The 24,651-nt window shown below is 41.6% G+C and overlaps 1 protein-coding gene and 1 long non-coding RNA gene across 3 annotated transcripts in view; one reads left to right on the top strand and one right to left on the bottom strand.

The window, feature by feature from the left end:
* trim33 (tripartite motif containing 33) overlaps nt 1–21,687 on the bottom strand; it is a 189,243-nt gene extending 167,556 nt beyond the window's left edge. The window contains exon 1 of one of the 2 annotated variants that reach the window (XM_059972689.1): nt 20,992–21,687. In XM_059972689.1, coding sequence (XP_059828672.1) covers nt 20,992–21,625 — 634 coding nt within the window. In that variant the 5' untranslated portion in view covers nt 21,626–21,687. The remainder of the gene's footprint in view (nt 1–20,991) is intronic. The other variant, XM_059972690.1, reaches the window with a different exon arrangement.
* A 239-nt stretch (nt 21,688–21,926) lies between these two features.
* Nucleotides 21,927–24,651, top strand: part of LOC132395059 (uncharacterized) — a 16,459-nt gene continuing 13,734 nt past the window's right edge. The window contains exon 1 of the long non-coding RNA XR_009512507.1: nt 21,927–22,013. This is a non-coding gene — a long non-coding RNA (uncharacterized LOC132395059). The remainder of the gene's footprint in view (nt 22,014–24,651) is intronic.

Genomic DNA, 24,651 nt, shown 5'->3' with positions numbered 1-24,651 from the left:
TTATTTCAGCACTGTGTGTAGCACATCGCTTCACCATTTCACAACTTCAGCAAGTTAAGAACTACAATTAAGGCATCCACAATCATCTTGAACATTACAACTAAAAAGATTTAGAGGATGCAGTCATTGAAAACACTGAAGGCAGTCAATTACCTACATTAGGTGTCCGTACCGATTTTGTTCTTTTGCAGTGGATCAATTCCTCTGTTGATAACAATTAGGAAGCAATAGTTTTATAGTACTGTAGTAGTATTGATAGTGTTCTCATTTGTTCCATATTTCATTAAACACACAATTTGTTACTCAGTTAAACAATAGTTGGCATTTTTTAAAATACCATTTTAGCTGTTTTCATGAAACTTTAGCTAATCGGAGCAGCAACTTAATTGGGCCAAAATACACTGTTCCTGATGTGCCTCAATCACTGAATAAAGGAGAATGCTACAGAATCAAATCAGAAGAACAATGAATAGGTTTAGACATGGAAAAGACATAACAACTATTCCACAGCAGACAGTCAAATTACCAGTTTTGTATAAAAGGAGATGGGGTCAGAATTAAAGATGAAGACCAAATGCAAGTCTCTTCAATAAGAAGATGGTTTAATTTCTACATTAATCTCACTTTTGTCCATAGTACCCTTGCATAAACTTGCTTTCCTGAAATAAAATATCATTTAATTGTTCATATGGACATCTGTTTTTATAGGCATCTGCTCCCTCTAAACTAAAAAGTTGAAAGGTTCCAAAGATCTGTAAGAACTACAAGACAATGGGGGAAATTAACAAGAATAGTAGATAGAGAAAATTATGAAAGGTTATAAGCATTGGTAGTAGGAATAAAAAGAACAAGTACATTCAACACAAATATTGTTATTCTAGTATGCCAGTTGAGAAGCAAAGTAAACATGAAGGCAGATACCTTCATGACCACTATTGCAAAACCACTAATACCCTCCCCAAAATGATACTAACACTTTGTCTTAACAGGATTTTCTTATTCACCTCAACTAAAACACATTGCTCTTCAACTAATTCTGTGGATTTATGATTTGGTTAAGAACCACCGTGGTACTTTAGCATGGCAGAAAGTATGAAGAGCTCCGCTAAAGTTGCCTACAAACATCAAGAGTTGTAATTCTAAAATATCAAGATGCCCATCAGGTTTTTTGTTGATCTGACAACTTAAGTCCATAAAGATCAAAAGTAAGTTTATTACCAAAGTATATAGCTGTCACCATTTACAACCGAGATTTTCTTGCAGGGATATTCAATAAATCCATAATAAAATAACGAACATAATAGAATCAATGAAAGATCGCAGCAACTTGGCCATTCAACCTGTGTGCAAAAGATAAAATGCAAATACAAAAGAAATAATAAAAAATCAATATCAAGAACATGAGATGAATAGTCCTTGAAAGCAAGTCCATTGATTGTGGGAACATTTCACTGAAGGGGCAAATGAAGTTGAGTGAAGTTATCTTTGGTTCAAGAGTTTGATTGTTAAGGGGTAATAACTGTTCCTAAACCTGATTATGTAGGTCCTTGAGGCTCCTGTAACTCCTTTCTGATGGCAGCAGCAAGAGAGGATGACTTCTGTGGTGGGAGGCCCTGATGATAGATGCTGCATTGATGCAAGAATACTTAGTGCAGATGTGTTCAATGGTAGGGAGTCCTTTACCCAGGCTGTGTCCACTACTTTTTGTAAGATTTCCTATTCAAGGGCATTGGTCTTTCCATACCAGGCTGTGATACAGTCAATCAATAAATTGTCCACTACACATCTATACAGGTTTGTCAAAGTTTTAAATGTCATGCCAAATTTTTGCAAACTCCAAAGTAAAGGTACTGCTGAGCTTTCTTTATAATTGCACTAATGTGCTGGGCTCAGGACAGGTCTTCTGAAATCATAACGCCTAGGAATTTAAAGTTGCTGACCCTCTGATTAGAACTGGCTCAAGGACCTCTGGTTTTCTTCTTCTGAAGTCAATAATCAGCTCCTTGGTCTTATTGAGATTGAGTAAGAGGTTATTGTTATGGCACCACTCAGCCAGATTTTCAATCTCCCTCCTATATGCTGATACATCATCACCTTTGATTCAGCCTATGACAGCCCATATATGTACCCGGGGGGGGGGGGGGGGGGGGGGGGGGGAGAGGGGGATCCCAATGCAGGTTCATTACAGTAGCATAGTGGTTAGCACAATGCCTTCTTTACAGTATAGATAACCTGGGTTCAATTCCCACCACTGCCTGCAAGGAGTATGTACGTTCTCCCTGTGACTACATGGGTTTCCTCCAAGTCCTCTGATTTCCTCCCACAGTTCCAAAGTTCCAAGACATACTAGTTGGTAGGTTAATTTTTCATTACAAACTGTCCCATGATTAGGCTAGGATTAAATCAGCCAATTGCTGGGTGGCGTGTCTTCAAGGGCCTATTCTGCACTGCAACTCAATAAGTAAGTTTTCAAAATGCTTATTAGCTCACTAACAAGAATCTTAGTTAAATTTTACATAACCTCCATCCCTCAGTACAAAATTTGCTGCATAAACTTTAAAATATACATTACATGACTTGTGGGACTAGTGAATGGAAACCTTACAGGGAGCAATCTATTAAAAATTCAAGGTAACTGTTTATTCCACCAGAACAGTTTATAGACTAGGATCAATAAACTTAAATCACTATTAGAAAACAATCTTATGGTAGAAACAAATACTCCAATTTTAATTAAATAGCAGCTGTTAGTCTGATCAAGAACTTAATGGACAGACTAAAAGTCAGAACAAAACAGGCAACCACAAACATGAATTTCAATGAATAGTAACTACACTCCTTGGTTGTTGTCTTTACTTTGCAAAGGACAGACCGCTCCGAAATTAAATTCTGCAAGCAAAGCTTTCAATAATACCTCTGTTTTATGGAGCAGACTAACTGATTTCAAGACAATGATATGGTTTGCCCTAAGAGCACAAATCAAAAGTTTTTAGGCATGTTTTAAGATTTAGAAAAAAATCTCATAAATGCAAAGTTACTTAAATTCTTTCAATACAATAAAACTGATCATTCAGCACATTTGGGATTTTTATAATGCCAAATTGGTAGATATCTGGATGTCATTAATACTCCCAAAGACTTAGTTCATATTAAAATGGCACACATTCCTATAACAAGTTTACCAGCAAACAAGGTAAGCATGAAAATAATTCACAGAAACCAGGGCCCAGCAGAGTGGGAAAGAGCTTGGCAAACATGTGGTGCAGACATTGGGATTTCTGAACATTTGCAATTTTACCGCAATAAATCATTGCTATAGAGCTAAGAATCAGTTTTCTACTGACTTTGTTGTAATTACAGATGTGGACGATATTCAACATACATCAACAAAGCAGCTATAGACTCTGCAGCCAATTATAGCCCTTCTAACACAAACACTTTTCATAGCAATGCTTCAACATCTTTTATACAAAATATCAATGGATTCTGCAAATGAGCACAAAGCCATCATCTGAGAACACTACTTGGCTTATAAGGGTCCTTTGCTGTGAATAACAGAACAACCAGTTAACGCATTTAGAGAATTCTACATTTCATACAGCAGTACAAGACCAACTCAAAATATGGCAAACATTCTTTCTGCTGCCACCAGCCTCAAGCCACCTACCCATCCTTCAAGTTCTAACAAGTATATTGCGCAGAACAAGCAATAACAGGGGTAGAAGCAAGTGGTGACAGCATCACATTCCCAAAGCCAATCCAAGTTGAAAAGTTCATTGCATTGGTGCTAGATAAAATCATTGTAAAAACTTGATGAATGACCCTGATTTCATGTCACTGGCCTGCATTCACTCACTTTCTTACAAATACTATCTAAGAGCCCCATCCTACTTACTTGAAGCACTCCCTCTCCTCCAGCTGAGTAACAGCAGGGAGTGACAAGCAATGGACAAATAAACTCCTCCAAGAGAACTCGTGTATTATTTAACCTCTCGCAAAGCCCTGCAACCAACCAGCTTCGGTAACCATCTAAACAGTCAGGATTTTAAAAACCTTCCAAATTACTACACATCTTAATTTAAAAAATTAAATCAGACAAATAACAATTACAATCCAATGTTGTATTTTCTCTGCAGATCACTGCTGAATCAAGAACCTGCATCAGGTTCATCTGAAATTGCATTCCTCCAGCATGATTAACGCTATGCAGGAGGCCTAACATAGCCACATCGCAAAGTACTAGAAATTCTGAGCAGGACATCAATATTTCACAGGAAAATTCAGAGTTCTGCATGTCAATGCCCAGTTACATTTTATTTGTAATACAACCTCCACTGTCTTACAAGATACAAAAGCAATAACCACACTATATATATATCCTGTCGAAAGGCATTCAATTTTCCTGGTGCCATTGGAAGGGGAACGTATGTTGTCGGGCTTATGAGACACAGCTGCCGTGTGTGGTGCTTGGCTTAATGCCTGAAACATTAACATAATTGCTGATAGGAAATATACCTAGTGCAGTAAAGATTAATGCAATTTTCTAAATGTTTGATCAATGCTCTTACATTAAATTTACCTTTAACATTATGCCTACTCAAAACCAGAATATTTAGAAACTTCTTTAATCACCAATTTTAATGCAATAACCACCACGAACCAGTTTGAAGTATTTTACCAAATTAATGCTGATGTTGTTTCAGCACACTCCTGCTTTGTGCCTCATGAAAATATTCATCACTAGCTCAAGCTGAAGCTTCATAACATTTGTGTCCAGAAGCTGATTTGCGTCGATTATCCCAGCAGAGAGCCTATTGCAAACTGCTAGAAGAACAGTGCAACAAGCAGCAACAGTGGAGGCAAACAGTGTCAACATTTTGGGTTGATGTACTGCACAGGACAGAGTAGGCAGTTTAAAGGTGAGAGGGCAAGGAAGTAGCTGGGATGCAGTAAATGAAGCCAAATAAAGACTGACGGGCAAATGGAGCCAGGTTTTGGGACAGAATGGTGAAGTTACTGAAAGAGTGGGGAAGGCGGTAAGTGGAGATAACAGGGCTGTAGAAAACATGTTAAGGCAGGAAGGCAGTGCAACCAAAGGAAAGATGGTGGAAGATAGAATGGGACAGGGAAGAAGAGGTCAGAGAATCTCGTAGGTTTGAGTGATTAGCAGATGGAACTAGTCGGGGGAGGGGAGGGAAAGGAGGACCTGCATGAATCAAATAAGAGCAATGGTATGCAGATTACCAGAGAGTAAATAATAACATGAATAATAAACTACCTAGTTTCAAGCACAGTCAGCCCTCCTTATCCACAGGTTCAACCAACCATGGATCAGGAAAGCCCGGAAGTTCTCTCACCAGCACTCGTTTGAGCATGTACAGACTACTTTTTCTTGTAGTTATTCCCTAAACAATACAGTATACCAACTATTTACATCGCATTTACATTGTAATAGGTATTACAAGTGATCTAGAGATGATCTAAAAGTACAGATAGTCCCCAGGTTATGAAGGGGTTCCGTTCCTGAGTCTGTCTTTAAAACTGATTTGAAGTCGGAACAGGTACATCCAGTATTACTTAGCATCAGTTAGTCAAACGTCTGTCTTAGTATATAGTATATATTTTACCTTTCTATGCATATAAAACACTTAAGAAATGTATGTATTTTAATAATCAAACCACTGTATTGCTTAGTAATAACTGTAGCTTTCATTAGGGCAGGACCTTTCATATTAACCATTAAAATTTTTCTGATCGTTGACCAACTGTAGACTAACGCTTTTCCAATGACTGATGGCGTTTCACCTCTTTCCAATCTCTTTATTAATTCCACTTTATTTTCCAATCGTGAACAGAAACACTGCAGATTCAGAGCTGCGCCAAGTCCTAATGACCACCGCACTGAGACAGGTTAAATAAGGGACTTGAGCATCCATGTTTTTGGTATCCGCAGGGGGTCCCAGAACCAATCCCACGCGAATAAGGAGGGCTGACTGTACAGTAATCCACATCCCAGACTTTCCCTCTTCTGACATGCCTCCTCTTTTACAACCATCAACCCTACCCACCCCTGCCCCTGGTTACCCTGTTCTTTTACCTCTCCCACGTGGTTCCAGCTCCCTACACAACCAGTAGGTCCCCTATCGCCCTCCTGATGCTCACAGTTGTACACTACCCTACCATCTTCCAGTCTCAGATTCCACGATGAAACAGCTTTTTCCCTGTCTCCATTTATCAGCCTCTTTTGCTGTCTCCATTTGCCCAGCAACCCCTCTTTACCTGGACCAAAGTACTGTTTGCAGTTACACATTATCAACTTAAAATTAATTTTAAAATTATATTAATAAGATAGCAACTACAAATATTACAGAAACTTGTACCTCAATGTAACTATTTTCTCATCAGTTACTCACAATTCCAAGTTGGATTTCCTACACCAGGGGTCACCAAATTTTACTGCATCGCGGACTAGTTTAATATTCTTGTGGACCAGCCGACGGGGGGGGGGGGGAAGGGTTTAATTATGACCAGAATATAGGTGATAAATCAACTTTAAGTTACTTATAACTGGCTAATAAACTCAATTTTGTTTCTAAAAGGGGTTATCTAACAGATTTATTAAACAAAGCGCTTATTTTCCCTCGCATGAATATAGTGATAAGTCAATTATGACTCACTTATAAGTAAGTAGCATCATAACATTTTAAGTAATGTTTGGATCTTAAACAGCGCATTATTTTCCTCATATGAACATATAAAATCATTGCAACACACCAGTGAGAGGACAAGGTAAGGGCTGGAGGTCCCTGTACCGGGGCCGTGGCAGTTGCAGTCTGGAGAGAGCAACCAACCAATCGAGGAATGCGACAGGACGCGCGTGTAACATTAAGTTAGCATCTCGTAGGCTGCTTGTGACCCTGGCTATTTTTTAATTAAAAGGGTCATAGCAGCTATGAGCTTGTGAAAAAGAGTATAGACGCACAAATGCTTTCCCATAAGCTGAGCGGGTGACAGCATCCTTGGTATGCGATCTGTGCTTAACTTCAGTTTTGCTTAGGGTAACTAAGTATTACAGTTGAACAAAGGGAACTATGGAGCTATGAGGGAAGAGCTGGTCAAAGTTCAAACGGAACAATACCCTAGCAGGGAAGACAGTGGAACAACAATGGCAGGTATTTCTGGGAATAATGCAGAAGGTGCAGGATCGGTTCATTCCAAAGAGGAAGAAAGATCCTAAGGGGAGTAAGGAGCAGCCATGGCTGACAAGGGAAGTAAAAGGCAGTATAAAAATAAAAGTATAACATAGCAAAGATGAGCGGGAAGCCGGAGGACTGGGAAGCTTTTAAAGAGCAACAGAAGATAACAAAAAAGGCAATACGCCAAGAAAAAATGAGGTACTAAGATAAACTAGCCAAGAATATAAAGGAGGATAGTAAAAGCTTCTTTAGGTATGTGAATAGCAAAAAAAAAGTTGGGCCATTGAAGACAGAAGTGGGTGAATTTATTATGGGGAACAAGGAAATGGCAGATGAGTTGAACAGGTACTTTAGATCTGTCTTCACTAGGGAAGACACAAACAATCTCCCAGAATTAATAATGGCCAAAGGAACTAGGGTAAAGGATGAACTGAAGGAAATTTATATTAGGCAAAAAACAGTGTTGGATAGACTGTTGAGTCTGAAGGCTGATAAGTTCCCGGGACCTGATGGTCTGCATCCCAGGGTACTTAAAGAGGTGGCTCTAGAAATCATGGACGCATTGGTAATCATTTTCCAGTGTTCTATAGATTCAGGAACAGTTCCTGCCGATTGGAGGGTGGCTAATGTCTCACTTTTCAAGAAAGGAGGGAGAGAGAAAACAGGGAATTATAGACCTGTTAGCCTGACGTCAGTGGTGAGAAAGATTGGAGTCAATTATAAAAGAGGAAATTATGACACATTTGGATCAGAAGGATCAGTCCGAGTCAGCATGGATTTGTGAAGGGAAAATCATGCTTGACTAACCTTCTGGAGTTTTTTGAGGATGTAACTATGAAAATGGACAAGGGAGAGCCAGTGGATGTAGTGTACCTGGACCACTACTGAAAGCTTTTGATAAAGTCCCACATAAGGAGATTAGTGGGCAAAATTAGGGCACAAGGTATTGGGGGCAGAGTACTGACATGGATTGAAAATTGGCTGGCTGACAGGAAACAATGAGTAGCAATTAACGGGTCCCTTTCGGAATGGCAAGCTGTGACCAGTGGGGTACCGCAAGGTTCGGTGCTAGGACCGCAGCTGTTTACAATATACATTAATGATTTAGATGAAGGGATTAAAAGTAACATTAGCAAATTTGCCGATGCCACAAAGCTGGGTGGCAGTGTGAAATGTCAAGAGGATGCTATGAGAATGCAGGGTGACTTGGACAGGTTGGGTGAGTGGGCAAATGTATGGCAGATGCAGTTTAATGTGGATAAATGTGAGGTTATCCACTTTGGTGGCAAGAACAGGAAGGCAGATTACTATCTAAATGGAGTCAAGTTAGAAAAAGGGGAAGTACAACGAGATTTAGGTGTTCTTGTACATCAGTCAATGAAAGCAAGCATGCAGGTACAGCAGGCAGTGAAGAAAGCTAATGGCATGCTGGCCTTTATAACAAGAGGAATTGAGTATAGGAGTAAAGAGGTCCTTCTGCAGCTGTACAGGGCCCTGGTGAGACCCCACCTGGAGTACTGTGTGCAGTTTTGGTCTCCAAATTTGAGGAAGGACATTCTTGCTATTGAGAGAGTGCAGCACAGGTTCACAATGTTAATTCCCAGAACGGCAGGACTGTCATATGTTGAAAGATTGGAGCTACTGGGCTTGTATACACAAGAATTTAGAAGGATGAGAAGGGAGCTGATTGAAACATATAAGATTATTAAAGGATTGGACACGCTGGAGTCAGGAAGCATGTTTCCTCTGATGGGTGAGTCCAGAACTAGAGGCCACAGTTTAAGAATAAGGGGTAGGCCATTTAGAACAGAGGTGTGGAAAAACTTTTTCACCCAGAGAGTGGTGGATATGTGGAATGCCCTGCCCCGGGAGGCAGTGGAGGCCAAGTCTCTGAATGCATTCAAGAGAGAGTTAGATAGAGCTCTTATAGATAGCGGGGTCAAGGGATATGGGGAGAGGGCAGGAACAATATGGGGTACTGATTGTGTATGATCAGCCATGATCACAGTGAATGGCGGTGCTGGCTAGAAGGGCCGAATGGCCTACTCCTGCCCCTACTGTCTATTGCTGTGAGAAACATACTGTGCCTTGTATTCCTCATGGCACCTGCAAGATGAGCATAAAAAAGCGGCTATTTCCAAGAGCAGGAGGCTTTGGATGGTAAGCCTGCGCCTGTTTGCATCCATACATAGTAGCAATTAAAACTGTTATACAAACAATTCATGACTGATAAAGTTAACAATACTCATCCTTACAGAAACTGGGCGGGGGGGGGTGAACCCACATGTATCTGTGTACATGACTGCATGATATAAAAAGAACTGTATTTGCTTCAGGAGACAGAGACCCTCGAAGCAGCCTCCGAGGGTTCTCTGAAGTAACTTTATTAATAGAGTTAAAGTTACTTTCACTGTAGTACGTGGTGTCTTTGCATCAGGTAGATCGAAAGTTTACAACACTTGTAGGTAGGATCTATATCGGCCAATAAAAGTTTGACTTGAGGGATGACTTTCAGTAGATTGCAGCGAGGTAGCTGCTCTGCTACTTACAAGACCCTGAGCCCGAATTATGTCTGCGAATATTTTAGCACCGGGTTCCCCACGAACATTCAATGTGCTGAACAGGTTTAGAGGCGATGCCCATCTGTCCGCGCTCCAGGCCAGTAGTGATAGCACCTCTCACAGGCCGCACAAGGCGGTCGGTTACCCAAGACCAACCAGTGATCCCTGGCACTGGGGTATCACTGCATTTAGGCGACTGATAACCTTGCATGGGTAATGACTCCATGTGCGTAATGACCTCGCATGCGTTCAATTTTAACAGTGGGCGTGACAGGGAATGAGGAAAGGTGCAGCTGACTCATATCGTTTCCTCACGGCCCGGTAGCACATGCTTGGGGACCACTGTCCTAAGCAGCAATCTTCGTTGAAAAACAAAGTTAAACTGGTTACAAACTACCAGGTGAATATTTTTCAAAGGCATCAATTCTCCTTCCAAAGAAATTGTTGACAAAAATTGTTGACAAAATTACCATTGTGCTCAAAGCAATAAAAATCACACCAGATCTAAACAGCATAATGTAATTTGATAACTTGATGCCCATTTAGTTTTCCCATGAATAAACGATTCCATCAAATCTTCACTTAAAACTGAAAATAATGTCATAATAGAATACACAATTCTTACCTACAGCACTGTCAAAGGCTAAATATTAAATGAATCTTCTATACCCATTTCTGCATTATCACAAAATGTCGTGCAATATTCTTTGGGATGATTATATACAAAGTACATTGTATATACACACACAATTCTATAAGACCCCTACAAGTTCGTGAAAAGCATTTTCACAAAGCCGAAGAGTGGAATTCCTAAGATGTCAAAGGAATAGTTAGAAGATCATCTTAAGTTTACATAGAGGTTTCCCCCGCTATCCGAAGGTAGAGCGTTCCAATGGAACGGTTCGTAAGCCGAAATGTCATAAAGTGAATAAGCAATTATCATTTATTTATATGGGAAAAATTTGTGAACGTTCCCAGACCCAAAAAATAACCTATAAACTCATGCCAAATAACACATAAAACCTAAAATAACAGTAACATAGTAAAAGAATGATATGATAAAAACATAGCCTGTATAAATACTTTTCTGCAATCAGTGCAGCACTGTCTAGCGTAGTTTATAATCTTGCCATGTAGCATATAATCTCACTACATAGCGGAAGCAGTCTCTCCAGTAACCTTTAAGCTATGAAGCTGCCAAATCAGACCAAATAACACAAAAATACACAGCCTTTATAAAGTAGAAATAATCTATATACAGTGTAGTTTCACTTACCGAAATGAGGTAGACAGCGAGCACACTGATGGTGGTGTGTTAGGCTGAGTTGGAGGTTGTGATGCTCAGCAATTTTTTTCCAATAAATTGCAGTTTTGTCACAGTTAAACACTTGCTTATACAAATAACCACCATCTGTAATTATTTTCTTCAGTTCTGCTGGGAAATTTTTGGCAGCTTCAGTATCAGCTGAAGCACTCTCTGCAGTAAACTTTAAGCTATGAAGCTGCCCGCCCGCCTCAGAAACCGATCAAACCACCCATGACCACCTTTAAATTCCACTTTCACACCACTTTCATCACCATTGTCCATTGCTTTCTGTTTCAGCTTATTAAATAGACTGACTGATTTCTCCTTAAATATATCAACGGAACACCACACTTTGTATACCCGTCAATCCACTCAAGCAACAGACTTTCTATTTTATCCATTATTGAATGCCGACTAAGAGACCACTTTGCTACAAGCAGAACCAAAAGTAATATCGGCAGCTTTAAAGATTCTTTGTCTCTGCATGTAGATAGTACAAATGGTTCAACGCGCAGACAATGCCCTTACTTCATTCACCACAATCGAAACGCTTAATTACGTCTATTTTTACACTAAGTGTAACACCCTTACACGTTCTTTTAGGCTTTTCCGATACCTTAGAACTCATCTTGCTAACAGATGCACAAAAATCGACATAAAGCACAGATGCTCACAGGCACTTGTTTAAGCAATGGCTGCTGGAATGCAGTTCCCGGGGAAGAGTGTGGCTGCTCAGGGCACACGCTGCCTTTTTTCGTAACAGTTAAATCACCTTCTGTTAACGAAAACAGGTAACTAATGTAGGTCTTTCGTAACAGCCAAGTGTCGTAAAGCGAACATTCGGAAAACGGATGCCACCTGTACTCAGACAGCCTGAGAGCCGAACATACCTTAATACCTTCAGATATACTGTAGCGGTGTGCTACAAGCAGCGCTAAAATTACGACACGGAGTCGGTAACTGCAGTCGAAGGAAAAACTTTATTCGAAAACTTCAGCCTCACTTTTAAGCCTCTGTCAACCGGCCCCCCATGGCGAAGAGGCTCCAAAGCTCTGTGCTCGCAAACCCCCGTAGGCTATCTAATTGTGAGTCGGTTCGGATACGCTAGGAAATGAGGCGCTACAATACCACCCATCCTCCACATCAGCAGTTTGACATTAGTCATAATAAAAGTAGTAACGCGGGCGAGGACTGCTTCAGTGCCAGAGCCAAATGGAGTTCTGTACAAACTCAACAAAAATGCACCAAGAGTCCTGAAACTCTTATGGAAACAGGTGAGGGTGGTCTGGAAGTATAAGCTTATTCTTAAAGCAAGTCAGCGAACAGGAGGAATTCTAATTCCTAAAGTAAGAGATTCCTCAGAAATTGGAAAGCTTCTGCAAATAAATCTAAATATTTTTCAGTGTTGTAGTACAACAGCTATCTACTCACTTGGAGAAAAACAATTTCATCAACACACGTGCAGAAGGCAGGGATACTGGGTTTCTTCTGGCCGCTTGAAACACACAAGTATAATTTGGCATCAAATACAGACTGCTAAAAGGGAAAGAAGAGACCTCCTTGTCTTGTTCTTGGACCTAGCCAATGCCTTTGGGTTGGTCTCACATAACCACCTTCATTTGAATTCTTCTGTGCATCAGAATGTGTTACAGCCCTGGTCAAAGCCTACTTTTGAGATCTCCAGTTCTCATTGATAACCGCAGAGTACAACACAGCCTGGTGGCCTGTGGAGATAGGCATAATGGCAGTTTGCACCATCTTTCCACTGGCCTTTACCATGGCAATGCAAGTATGATTAGAGCTTCTAAATGGGTAGTAGGAGAACGACTGAAGTCAGGACTATACCTACCACCAATCGGACATTTATAAATGATTTAACCATCCTGGCAACTACCATCCCGTGGAACAAACAATACTTGAAATGCTCCATTCAAACATCAAATGGGCCTGAATGACAATTAAAACAAAGTAGTCTAGGAGCATTTCTATGGTCAAGGGAAGGCTGGTCAATTACAAGTCCCATGTGGATGAAAAAGTAATTCCCACAGTGTCAAAAATGCCAGTTAAAAGCTTGAGGTGTTGGTACGATGTAAACCTCAGTAATACAAATCAAGTGAAACTACTGAGAGAAACCAAAGGGCTTAAAGCCATCGATAAGACCTTGCTGGCAGAAAACCTCAAGCTCTGGTGTCTTCAGTTTAGACTGCTTCCTCATGTGTTGTGGCCACTGACTCTCTATCAAATCCCCATCACTCCTGTTGAAAAGCTGGAGAGAACAAGTTAGCTCCTTCATTAAGAAGTAGATGGGCCTACCAAGATCGCCAAGTAACATCTACCCGTATAGCAAAGGAGCTCCGGAGTTCCCTGTCACAGGAGTTCCAAGTATGCTTGAGATGACTTTCTGAATCTCGTGACACTGTTGTCCAGGATACGGCACCCAGGACCCCAACAGGGAGAAAGTGATATCCAGCAGAGTCAGTAAGACAAGCAAAGTCAGCACTCAGATTTGCAGACATGGTGAGCCAGGTGCAATCTGCAAGAGGAGGTCTTGGTACAGGCTCAAATAAGCCCATTTGGCAAAAGGTGACAACACAAAAGCAAAGGCGAGCTATGGTGGTGGAGGAAATACAGCAAAAGGAGCAGATGAGGCATGCAAGAGCAGTGTCTCAGGAAAAACAGGGACAGTGGAAAAGGTGGGAAAACATCGAGAAAAAAAAGTCAGCAGGAAATACTTATGGGAAAAGGAAGGAAGAAAGATTAGATTCCTTATAAGAGCAGTTTATGATGTTCTCCTAACTCCCAAAAATCTGAACCAGTGGCTCAGTGAAGACCCAGCTTGTCCATTCTGTCAAAGAAGGGTGAACCTCAAGTATATCCTCTCATCTTGCAGAGTAAGCCTCACTCAGGGAAGATATACATAGAGGCACAACCAGGTCCTCAGATGTTTGAAATCCACTGCAGAGAAGCAAAGGCTGAATAACAACTCCAAACCCCATATGTCTGGAAGAACCATCATCCCCTTTGTCCAGCAAGGACAGACAGTGCCACCACAGTGACACAGTTGGTGTCAAGCATACTGGAGTCTGCTCATGACTGGAACATGGCTGTCTACCTTGACAAAATGCTAATATTTTCCCCGGAGATAGCCATTAGCAGCCTCAGACCAGACTTGGTCAGGTGGTCCAGCAGTCTGAACACTAGTAGTCTCAGAGATTATAACCCTGGGAAGATGTCATCTGCAAAGCGTACGAGTGGAAGCATTAAGTTACGCTGAGCTGGCCGCAGATGCAAAGCACCGTGGATGGAAGGTGCCGATTTTCCCAGTATAGGTTGGCTGCAGAGGATTTGTGGCTACTTCCATGATCAGATTGCAGAAGAGACTGAGAGACTGAGGCCAAGGACAATGGTAAGCTACAAAAGAACTCGGGGCAGCCAAGCAGAACAGCCACTAGTTGATGTAGTGGGCTTAAATTGATGAAGCATCGAAGAAGGAGGGTGCCCACCTGATAACCCTTGGGAAGCATCTGCCACCCACCAAGTCCCACCACAAGATCTCTATGCTATGACCCGAGTTAGGCTCTGCTTATCAACAGATTGAAACATCTAGTCCAATGAGCTTGAATAATTATATACACAAATTTACCTTTTTACCCCCCAATCAAAGTTAAATCACAATGCAAATATTTGGAAAACTCCATAAAGCTATTATTCACTTTCCCTGACGAAGGGTCTCAGTCCGAAACATTGACAGTGCTTCTCCTTATAGATGCTGCCTGGCCTGCTGTGTTCCACCAGCATTTTGTGTGTGTTGTTGTTACTCACTTTCCCTTCCACTCTTACCCTATTACCTTGTCTCAATGTCCCAACATCCTCTGCCTCAATTATCAGTTAGGTAATATTCAGTATTCCTTAAAGAATTGAAAACACAACATGCAACTAATGACTTGTATGCTGACAGTTTCAATAACAATTTCCTATAATAAGGCCCAAATCTCATTTATCAGTTTGAGAACAGTTGGCTACGTATTGCACATCAATTTGATCTCCTTCCCCTTTTGTTTGATAGATGAACTGTAGTCATAACTTACAAAAATGCACAGAACTTGATTAAGATGTGCAAAATATACCTAAATAGCCATATAACCATTACAGCACGGAAACAGGCCATCTCAGCCCTTCTAGTCCGTGCCGAACGCTTACTCTCACTCAGTCCCACCGACCTGCAGTCAGCCCATAACCCTCCACCCCTTTCCCGCCCATATACCTATCCAATTTTACTTTAAATGACAATATCGAACCTGCCCCTACCACTTCTACTGGAAGCTCGTTCCACACAGCTACCACTCTGAGTAAAGAAATTCCACCTCGTGTTACCCCTAAACTTTTGCCCCCAACTCTCAACTCATGTCCTCTTGTTTGAATCTCCCCTACTCTCAATGGAAAAAGTCTATCCACGTCAACTCGATCTATCCCCCTCATAATTTTAAATACCTCTATCAAGTCCCCCCTCAACCTTCTACACTCCAAAGAATAAAGGCCTAACTTGTTCAACATTTCCCTGTAACTTAGGTGCTGAAATCCAGCTAACATTCTCGTAAATTTTCTCTGTACTCTCCCTTTTTTGTTGACATCTTTCCTATAATTCGGTGACCAGAACTATACACAATGCTCCAAATTTGGCCTCACCAATGCCTTGTAAAATTTTAACATTACATCCTAACTCCTACACTCAATGCTCTGATTTATAAAGGCTAGCATACCAAAAGCATTCTTCACCACCCTATCCACATGAGATTCCACCTTCAGGGAACTATGCACCATTATCCCTAAATCACTCTGTTCTACTGCATTCTTCAATGCCCTACCATTTACCATGTATGTCCTATTTGGATTATTCCTACCAAAATGTAGCACCTCACACTTAACAGTAAACTCCATCTGCCATTGTTCAGCCCACTCTTCTAACTGGCCTAAATCTCTCTGCAAGCTTTGAAAACCTACTTCATTATCCACAACGCAGATCCTACCTTAGTATCATCTGCATACTTACTAATCCAATTTACCACCCCAACAAGCAGATCATTAATGTATATGACAAACAACATTAGACCCAGTACAGATCCCTGAGGCACACCACTAGTCACCGGCCTCCAATCTGACAGTTATCCACCACTACTCTCTGGCATCTCCCATCCAGCCATTGTTGAATCCATTTTACTACTATACTACTAAATCCACCTATATAACCCCACAGTGAGAATTTTGTGGTACCCATTGTGTCAGAAACAGTTACGAATATTTATTTTCCTCTGCCAGACCAGTTTCTGTCAGTTCCATTACTCAAATCATAAGAAATTTAGTACTCAGCTAATAAAGCATTCCACTTACAATTTTCTACTTCATAATCACTATTGGGTATTGCAGCCTTTTCAAACTTTGAAATTTATCATTCCCAAACCAAATTCTCCCTCCTTTATTAATCATATTTTTAGGCAGAACTATTGTTGAGAAAATACTATGTCAAACATTACGCTGATGGAATAAAGTATGGTTATGCACTTTTGTAGAAGGAATAAACAGACTATTTTCAAAATGGGAAGAAGCTTCAGAAATTGGATATGCAAAGGGACTTGGGAGTCCCAGTGCAAGATTCCCTAAAGATTAACTTGCAGGCTGAGTCGGTAGTAAGAAAGGCAAATACAATTCATTTCTAGATGACTAGAATACAAAAGCAAGGATGTAATGCTGAGGCTTTATAAGGAATTGGTCAGACTGTATTTGGAGAATAGAAAGCAGTCTCAGGCCCCACACCCAAGAAAGGATATGCTGACATTAGAGTGTGTCCAGAGGAGGTTATAATTGCAAGAGATTCTGCAGATTGTGCAAACCCAGATTAACATTCAAAATTCTGGAGGAACTCGCGTCAAGCAGCATCTATGGAGAGGAATAAAAGAGCTGATGTTTCAGGCCGGGACCCTTCATCTGGTGAGTATTGCTGAAGGTTTTCAGCCCAAAATATTAGCTCTTTATTCCTCTCCAGATGCTGCCTGCCTGCTGACTGAGCTCCTCTAGAATTTTGTAAATGTTATTCCAGAAAAGGCTTACAAGATTGATTAGGGAATGAAATGATTAACATAAGAGGAGCATTAGATGGCACTGACCCCATATTTATTGGAGTCTAGAAGAATGAGGGGAAAACTCATTGAAACCTACCACATAATAAAAGACCTAGTAAGTGTAGACATGGAATGGATGTTTCCTCTAGTGGGAGTCTAGGACCAGCGGACAGACCCTCAAAAGAAGTATATCCATTTAGAATAGCCATCTTCCTTAGACAGTGGGTGGTGAATCTGTGGAATTTATTGCTACAGTTGTAGAAGCCAAGGCCTTGGGTATATTTAAAGCAAAGGTTGATGGGTTCTTGATTAATAAGGGGGGGGGGGGGGGGTCAAAAGTATCAGTGAGAAGGCAGGAGAATGGAGTTGGGGAGGGGGGATAATAAATCAGCCATAATTCAATGGTGAAGCAAACTTAATGGGCCAAGTGGCACTCCTGTCTCATGGAATGTCATGTGATTCATGGGAGGGGTACACAGAGCAGGGGGAAAAAAGAGGAAGGGGGGAGTTGGAAAAAATTAGAATGCGATGAGTGACCCCACAATTCAGCCATTAAAGAAATTCACTTGGCTTCATAACAGGTATCAAATGCCAGTTACTTGTTTTCTTTCCAATTACCAAGCTACACGGTCTAAATGCTTCTCAAACCTACTAGAGTAAGTCTGCAAATGCTGGAAATCCAAGCAGCACACACAAAATGCTGGAGGAACCCAGCAGGCCAGGCAGCATCTATGGAAAAAAGTCCAATTATTGTTTCAGGCTGAGACCCTTCATCAGAACTGGAGAAAAAAGATGAAAAAACAGGGAATTATAGACCGGTTAGCCTGACGTCAGTGGTGGGAAAGATGCTGGAGTCAATTATAAAAGAGGAAATTACAACACATTTGGATAGCAGTAGAAGGATCAGTCAGAGTCAGCATGGATTTGTGAAGGGAAAATCATGCTTGACTAATCTTCTGGAGTTTTTTGAGGACATAACTATGAAAATGGACAAGGGAGAGTCAGTGGATGTAGTGTACCTGGACCACTACTGAAAGCTTTTGATAAAGTCCCACATAAGGAGATTAGTGGGCAAAATTAGGGCACAAGGTATTGGGGGCAGAGTACTGACATGGATTGAAAATTGGCTGGCTGACAGGAAACAATGAGTAGCAATTAACGGGTCCCTTTCGGAATGGCAAGCTGTGACCAGTGGGGTACCGCAAGGTTCGGTGCTAGGACCGCAGCTGTTTACAATATACATTAATGATTTAGATGAAGGGATTAAAAGTAACATTAGCAAATTTGCCGATGCCACAAAGCTGGGTGGCAGTGTGAAATGTCAAGAGGATGCTATGAGAATGCAGGGTGACTTGGACAGGTTGGGTGAGTGGGCAAATGTATGGCAGATGCAGTTTAATGTGGATAAATGTGAGGTTATCCACTTTGGTGGCAAGAACAGGAAGGCAGATTACTATCTAAATGGAGTCAAGTTAGAAAAAGGGGAAGTACAACGAGATTTAGGTGTTCTTGTACATCAGTCAATGAAAGCAAGCATGCAGGTACAGCAGGCAGTGAAGAAAGCTAATGGCATGCTGGCCTTTATAACAAGAGGAATTGAGTATAGGAGTAAAGAGGTCCTTCTGCAGCTGTACAGGGCCCTGGTGAGACCCCACCTGGAGTACTGTGTGCAGTTTTGGTCTCCAAATTTGAGGAAGGACATTCTTGCTATTGAGAGAGTGCAGCACAGGTTCACAATGTTAATTCCCAGAACGGCAGGACTGTCATATGTTGAAAGATTGGAGCTACTGGGCTTGTATACACAAGAATTTAGAAGGATGAGAAGGGAGCTGATTGAAACATATAAGATTATTAAAGGATTGGACACGCTGGAGTCAGGAAGCATGTTTCCTCTGATGGGTGAGTCCAGAACTAGAGGCCACAGTTTAAGAATAAGGGGTAGGCCATTTAGAACAGAGGTGTGGAAAAACTTTTTCACCCAGAGAGTGGTGGATATGTGGAATGCCCTGCCCCGGGAGGCAGTGGAGGCCAAGTCTCTGAATGCATTCAAGAGAGAGTTAGATAGAGCTCTTATAGATAGCGGGGTCAAGGGATATGGGGAGAGGGCAGGAACAATATGGGGTACTGATTGTGTATGATCAGCCATGATCACAGTGAATGGCGGTGCTGGCTAGAAGGGCCGAATGGCCTACTCCTGCCCCTACTGTCTATTGCTGTGAGAAACATACTGTGCCTTGTATTCCTCATGGCACCTGCAAGATGAGCATAAAAAAGCGGCTATTTCCAAGAGCAGGAGGCTTTGGATGGTAAGCCTGCGCCTGTTTGCATCCATACATAGTAGCAATTAAAACTGTTATACAAACAATTCATGACTGATAAAGTTAACAATACTCATCCTTACAGAAACTGGGCGGGGGGGGGGGGTGAACCCACATGTATCTGTGTACATGACTGCATAAAAAGAACTGTATTTGCTTCAGGAGACAGAACTGTATTTGCTTCAGGAGATCAGCCATGATCACAGTGAATGGCGGTGCTGGCTAGAAGGCCCAAATAGCCTACCCCTGCACCTACGGTCTATTGTCTATTAATAAAGTCAGATTAAGAAGTGGGTGAGGAGAAGAACTACTATATGGTAGGTGATAGTTGAAACCCGGGAGAGGGTGAACTAAAAAGCTGGGAAGTCGACTGGTGGAAGAGATAACGGCTGGAGAAGGGGGAAATCTGATAGAACACACAATGTCATGGAAGAAAGGGAAGGGTGAGAAAGGGAAATGGGAATGCGGAATGGAGGGGGTGGGCATTACATGAAGTCAGAATGCCAGCTTATAAAAAAAAGAAACTAGCAGCATATGCACCAATTAAAATGCAGTTTTGGAAAAAGCACGTTTCTTTTTCTTGGAGGGGGGAGAGAAACGCGTAGACAAGGTAGTTACAACTAATTGTACTCCATTTTTTCACAGTGGATTTTGAAATAAACCAGTCTTGATTTCAATCTCAATAGAGGGAAGTAACAAATTAGTACCAGATATTATTACAATTTCAACAAGATTGTAGACTTTTAAAAACTTTAAATTTTCCAAGATATTGTCAGAACATGTAAAGATTCTAAAAATGATTAAACAGCACTTCTACAGGACTTCATACTACTATATGTTTAAGATATGTCTTTTCACTCCTGGCTTAGGTCATTCAACTTTGTCACGATAACGTGGCTCTACCATATTCAATCAGTTCAAGCCACGGCAGTAGAGCTTGAATTTAAATTTGAACGAATATAAATTCTAATCAATAATTCAAATATTTCAAGCAATGGTTTCTATTTCTTCAGTATAAAGGGCAGGCAAAACCAAACTTGAACTAAACACCAAAAAAAAAATGAAATGGAAAAAGTTGTTTTAAATACGCCCGATTATGTCCCCTAACAACACAAGGTTAAATCCTGATTATTTCAAAACTAAAACAAGAGCTTTCCCAACAATCAACATTAAATTTCAAATGGGTAAAAAATTCAGAATAATTCAAGGCCAGTTGATCTGAAAATCTTTCAACTTCAAAACAACTCGTTACGACATATGGTTTTGGCTGCACCCTTTACCATTTCATGCAAATTTGTTTGCCTTAACACGTTGAACAGCACTGTTATGGACACTTCTCGATATTTGCTACAGTGAAATCAGTTTCTAAAAAGCTTCAGAAAATCTCGACTATTCGGTTATGTTAACGGGCAGACGTTCACAACATGAAAGTTTAAGTAAAGTCCGCAGTGTACGGGTGGATCCCCTGCAGTTAGTCTGCTGACTGGTACTTACCCTGCTGAATAGCTGGCGATTCCCCGTTATTTCCTGCAGTATTGTTGCCCCCGGCGGGAATGGGAATACTCAGCTGCCGCTCGGGTTCCGGCAAGCAACGTTTGCAGAAAGAGTGAAGGCATGGGAGCAGCTTGGGCTCCTTTCCCTGTAGAGTATCTCGGCACACGGCGCACTCGTCCAATAGGTTCAGGTTCACCTCCAAGGAGGCGGTCGCCGCCGCCGCCGCCGCCGCTGCTGCTTTTTCTGGGCCCACTCCCGGACTAGGTCCTGGCGCCGGACTCGGTCCGGAGCCCGGGCTCGGTCCTGGTCCTGGGCTCGGACCTGGAGGGGGAGCGGATGTAGCAGAGATCGGCGCCGAGCTGAGGCACGCCCCCGGGCTGAGAACCGGACTGGCTCCAGGCCCCGGCACCTCGAAGACGGTGACCGGCGCGGCCGTTGGCGATGGTGTCGTCGTCGTCGGTGTCGTCACCGCTGCTGTCGGCGTTGATGTCGTTACCGTCACCACAGCCGCCAGCATCGCGCCCGCCTCCAGATCCGGCTTCTCCCGGGCCTCCCCGTCTTTGTCGGGCAGGCCGCTCTTTTCCTCACTGACGCCGTTTGCCTCGATACTAGTCCCACCTTTGTTTTCCGCCATCTTTCCCCTTCCTCTCTCCCTCGGACAGCGCACGCTCACATTCAAAACCCTCTCGGGCTCTCCGAGACCCAGCGGCCGCGTGAAACAGCGGCGCCCATTGGCCAGGCGCCTCGCCGCCTCGGCGTCTCATCTAAACCTGCTGGCGATTGGCTCGCGGGAAGCAGGCTCGCACCAGGTCGTCGAAGCCGAGGCCGCCTGCTATTGGTTGGCTGACTCCGGGGTTTAACGCTCCTATGGGTTGCAAATGGCGGTCACGCGCGGGATTCGAATCACGTGGATGGATGTTTCTCCTCCTGCCATTAAAAATATTGGCACCGGGCCACTTTATTCCACCGCGATTAGTCTCATGAATGCACAATGTATCCACTAGTTCACACGTCTGCTAAAGGTAATCGGCAATCGTATAAGTAAAGCCCCGTATTTATGTTTTTTTTTCCTCCAAATCTAGTATTTGAAGATGTTTTGCAGCATAGCTGTGTCTAGCTTGTTGCCACATACAAACAGCATCGTGATGATATTATTTTCATCGCACGCGCATATTGTATGCAATGAAATGTGTAACTCGACTTAGGTTTTGTTGTCCAAATTATGTGATAAATATTGGCCAATATGCAACAGTGTACAAAACATGCTTTTCGTTCTATTTGAATACCTGTGACCAATTTCAACTGCCCTCTCTGCGTGTGGATAAAAAAATGTATATTTTTCAAGCCATAAATCACCTTGCATGCCAACAGTTCACCAATAGAGGGTAGCACAGTGGTGCAGCTATTAAAGTTGCTGCCTCAGACACGGATTCAATCATGGCCTATAGTACTGTATGTAAGGAACTTGCATTTCTTCTTCTGAACACATGGGTTTCCTCAGAGATTCCATTTTCCTCTCATTTCCCCAAAATGTTACTGCATACAACACTGTGACGATGACTGGGTTATTTTCTTTATGGGACAATTTTCAGTAGGACAGGATACTATGGATAATTGATCTTCAAAATACAGTAATGTAAATTGTTTAATTTTAGAGGACAGGAAAGAATCATGCTTTAGCAATTCAAAACTGCTTGTGTGGTAAGGTGGAGAACGAGCCTAGATTTTTGTGCTTTAACTGATAATCAAAGTCTTCAACCAGTAACGTTGCCCATTTTTCTTTCAACAAACATTACCTGAACTGCTGAGTGTTTTCAGCATTTCCTGTTTTCATTTCAGATTTTCAACAAACAAAATTACTTTTCTTCTTTTAAAAAAAATCACTGACTGATTTACTTGGACAAAGCTACTGCTGTTTGACCATAGGTTGCTGCGAAGATGTTGAATTTTATTAAATTGAGTCATGCATTTTCTAAGCCAAATTCAGGGGCACAGAGAAAATATATTTTTTATTTTTTTTTTAAATCTCATTGAAACCTTTTGAATGTTGAAAGGCCTTGGTAGAGTGATATGGTGAGTGAGTCTAAGACCTGAGGTCACAGCCTCAGAATAAAAGGATAGAGATGAGGATTTTTTTTAGCCAGAGAGTGGTGAACCTGTGGAATTCATTGTCAAGGCAGCTGTGGAGGCCAAGACATTGGGTATTTAGGCAGAGGTTGATAGATTTATTGATTAGTCTGGGCGTGAAGGGATATGGGGTGAAGGCAGGAGATTGTAGCTGAGAGGGAAATGGATCAGCCATGGTGAAATGTCAGAGCAAACTCAATGGGCTAAATGGCCTAATTCTGCTCCTATGTCATATGGTCTTATCTGCACATTATGGAGACAGGAAAAGAAAATGTTATTGAAGTGTGTGTAATTTTGCAACAGGTTTTGTGCTCCACACTTTGGGAAAATGTCAATATTTTAGTCAGAGTGCAGAAGAGATGTCAATATTCCAGGAATATTAGTCATGTGGACAACTTGGAGGTCTGGGTAATTCCCCTTGGAACAAAGGAGGCTGTTCGGGATCTGAGGTGTTTAAAATCTTGAAGGACGTAGACAGTTGATAAAAAGTCACACTTCCCATTGGGAGCAATTGAGGCTTATGGATTTAAAATGAACTAAAAGTGGGATGAAGAAACCCTCTTACATTCTTCTCTTTTTTGACCACCCCCAACACATAATATACACACACACACACACACACCATAACTACATACATACACACACTATGTAAATACATGCTTGCACACATACATACACTCATTCTGGATAACCACAGTCAGAATGTGGTAGAGCTACTTTTCTACAAAGATCATACAGATATTCAGTTCAAAAACCAATTTTTTTAAAGAAGGCGCATGGAAATGTTATGATTGTTTTGCTTTATGAAGGCCGACAAACTCCAGATTTCATTTCCTGCATTATTATTTATATATTCCAAGATGTCTATAATCATCACAGATGCTTACAGAAAGGTTCTTCTGCCTTTTTAACACCTCTCCATGAAAAGCAATGAACTCGTAAAACACAGAGTCCATAATGGAATATCCTGAGGAATAGAAAAACAAAATTCAAGAACTTTTTGTCATTCCATCTGGCGCAATACAAAGAAATGTTTTGAACCAGCCTAAAGTCAATACAAGACTGAGAATTGTTGCTCAGAATAATGTCAAAGTCCTAAGTTCAAGGTATATATATTATTGAAGTATTTTATACAACAATAAGATTCGTTCAAATTATAGCTTTAGTATTGCTACTGTCCAGGATACTCACAAAGAAGGAACTGGGCATTGAGTAAGAGGCCTTGATGAGGTTGTGTGGTTGGCTAGTCAGAGACATGTTGAATTTTGGAATTTCATGATTGAATCAAGACAGTGAGGAAATATAACCATCAGTTTTTTTGGTTATACGGCACAGCAAGAAGCTCTTCAGCCCACTAAACACATGCTGAACATCAAACACCAATTAACACTAATCCCATTTTACTCTCCCCACATTCCCGATTCTACCACTTCACCGAGTGGTGGGGTGGAGGTACATCTCCACCAGAGGAGCTGTAAGGAGCTCCTTCCCTCCGCCAGCCTGCAGGTCACCATTAGGCAAGGTGTAGCACCC

The sequence above is a fragment of the Hypanus sabinus genome, chromosome 6 (assembly GCF_030144855.1).
Source record: "Hypanus sabinus isolate sHypSab1 chromosome 6, sHypSab1.hap1, whole genome shotgun sequence".
Taxonomy (NCBI): domain Eukaryota; kingdom Metazoa; phylum Chordata; class Chondrichthyes; order Myliobatiformes; family Dasyatidae; genus Hypanus; species Hypanus sabinus.
Note: the sequence above shows the minus strand (reverse complement) of the source record. Positions and strands in the feature narration are given on the sequence as shown.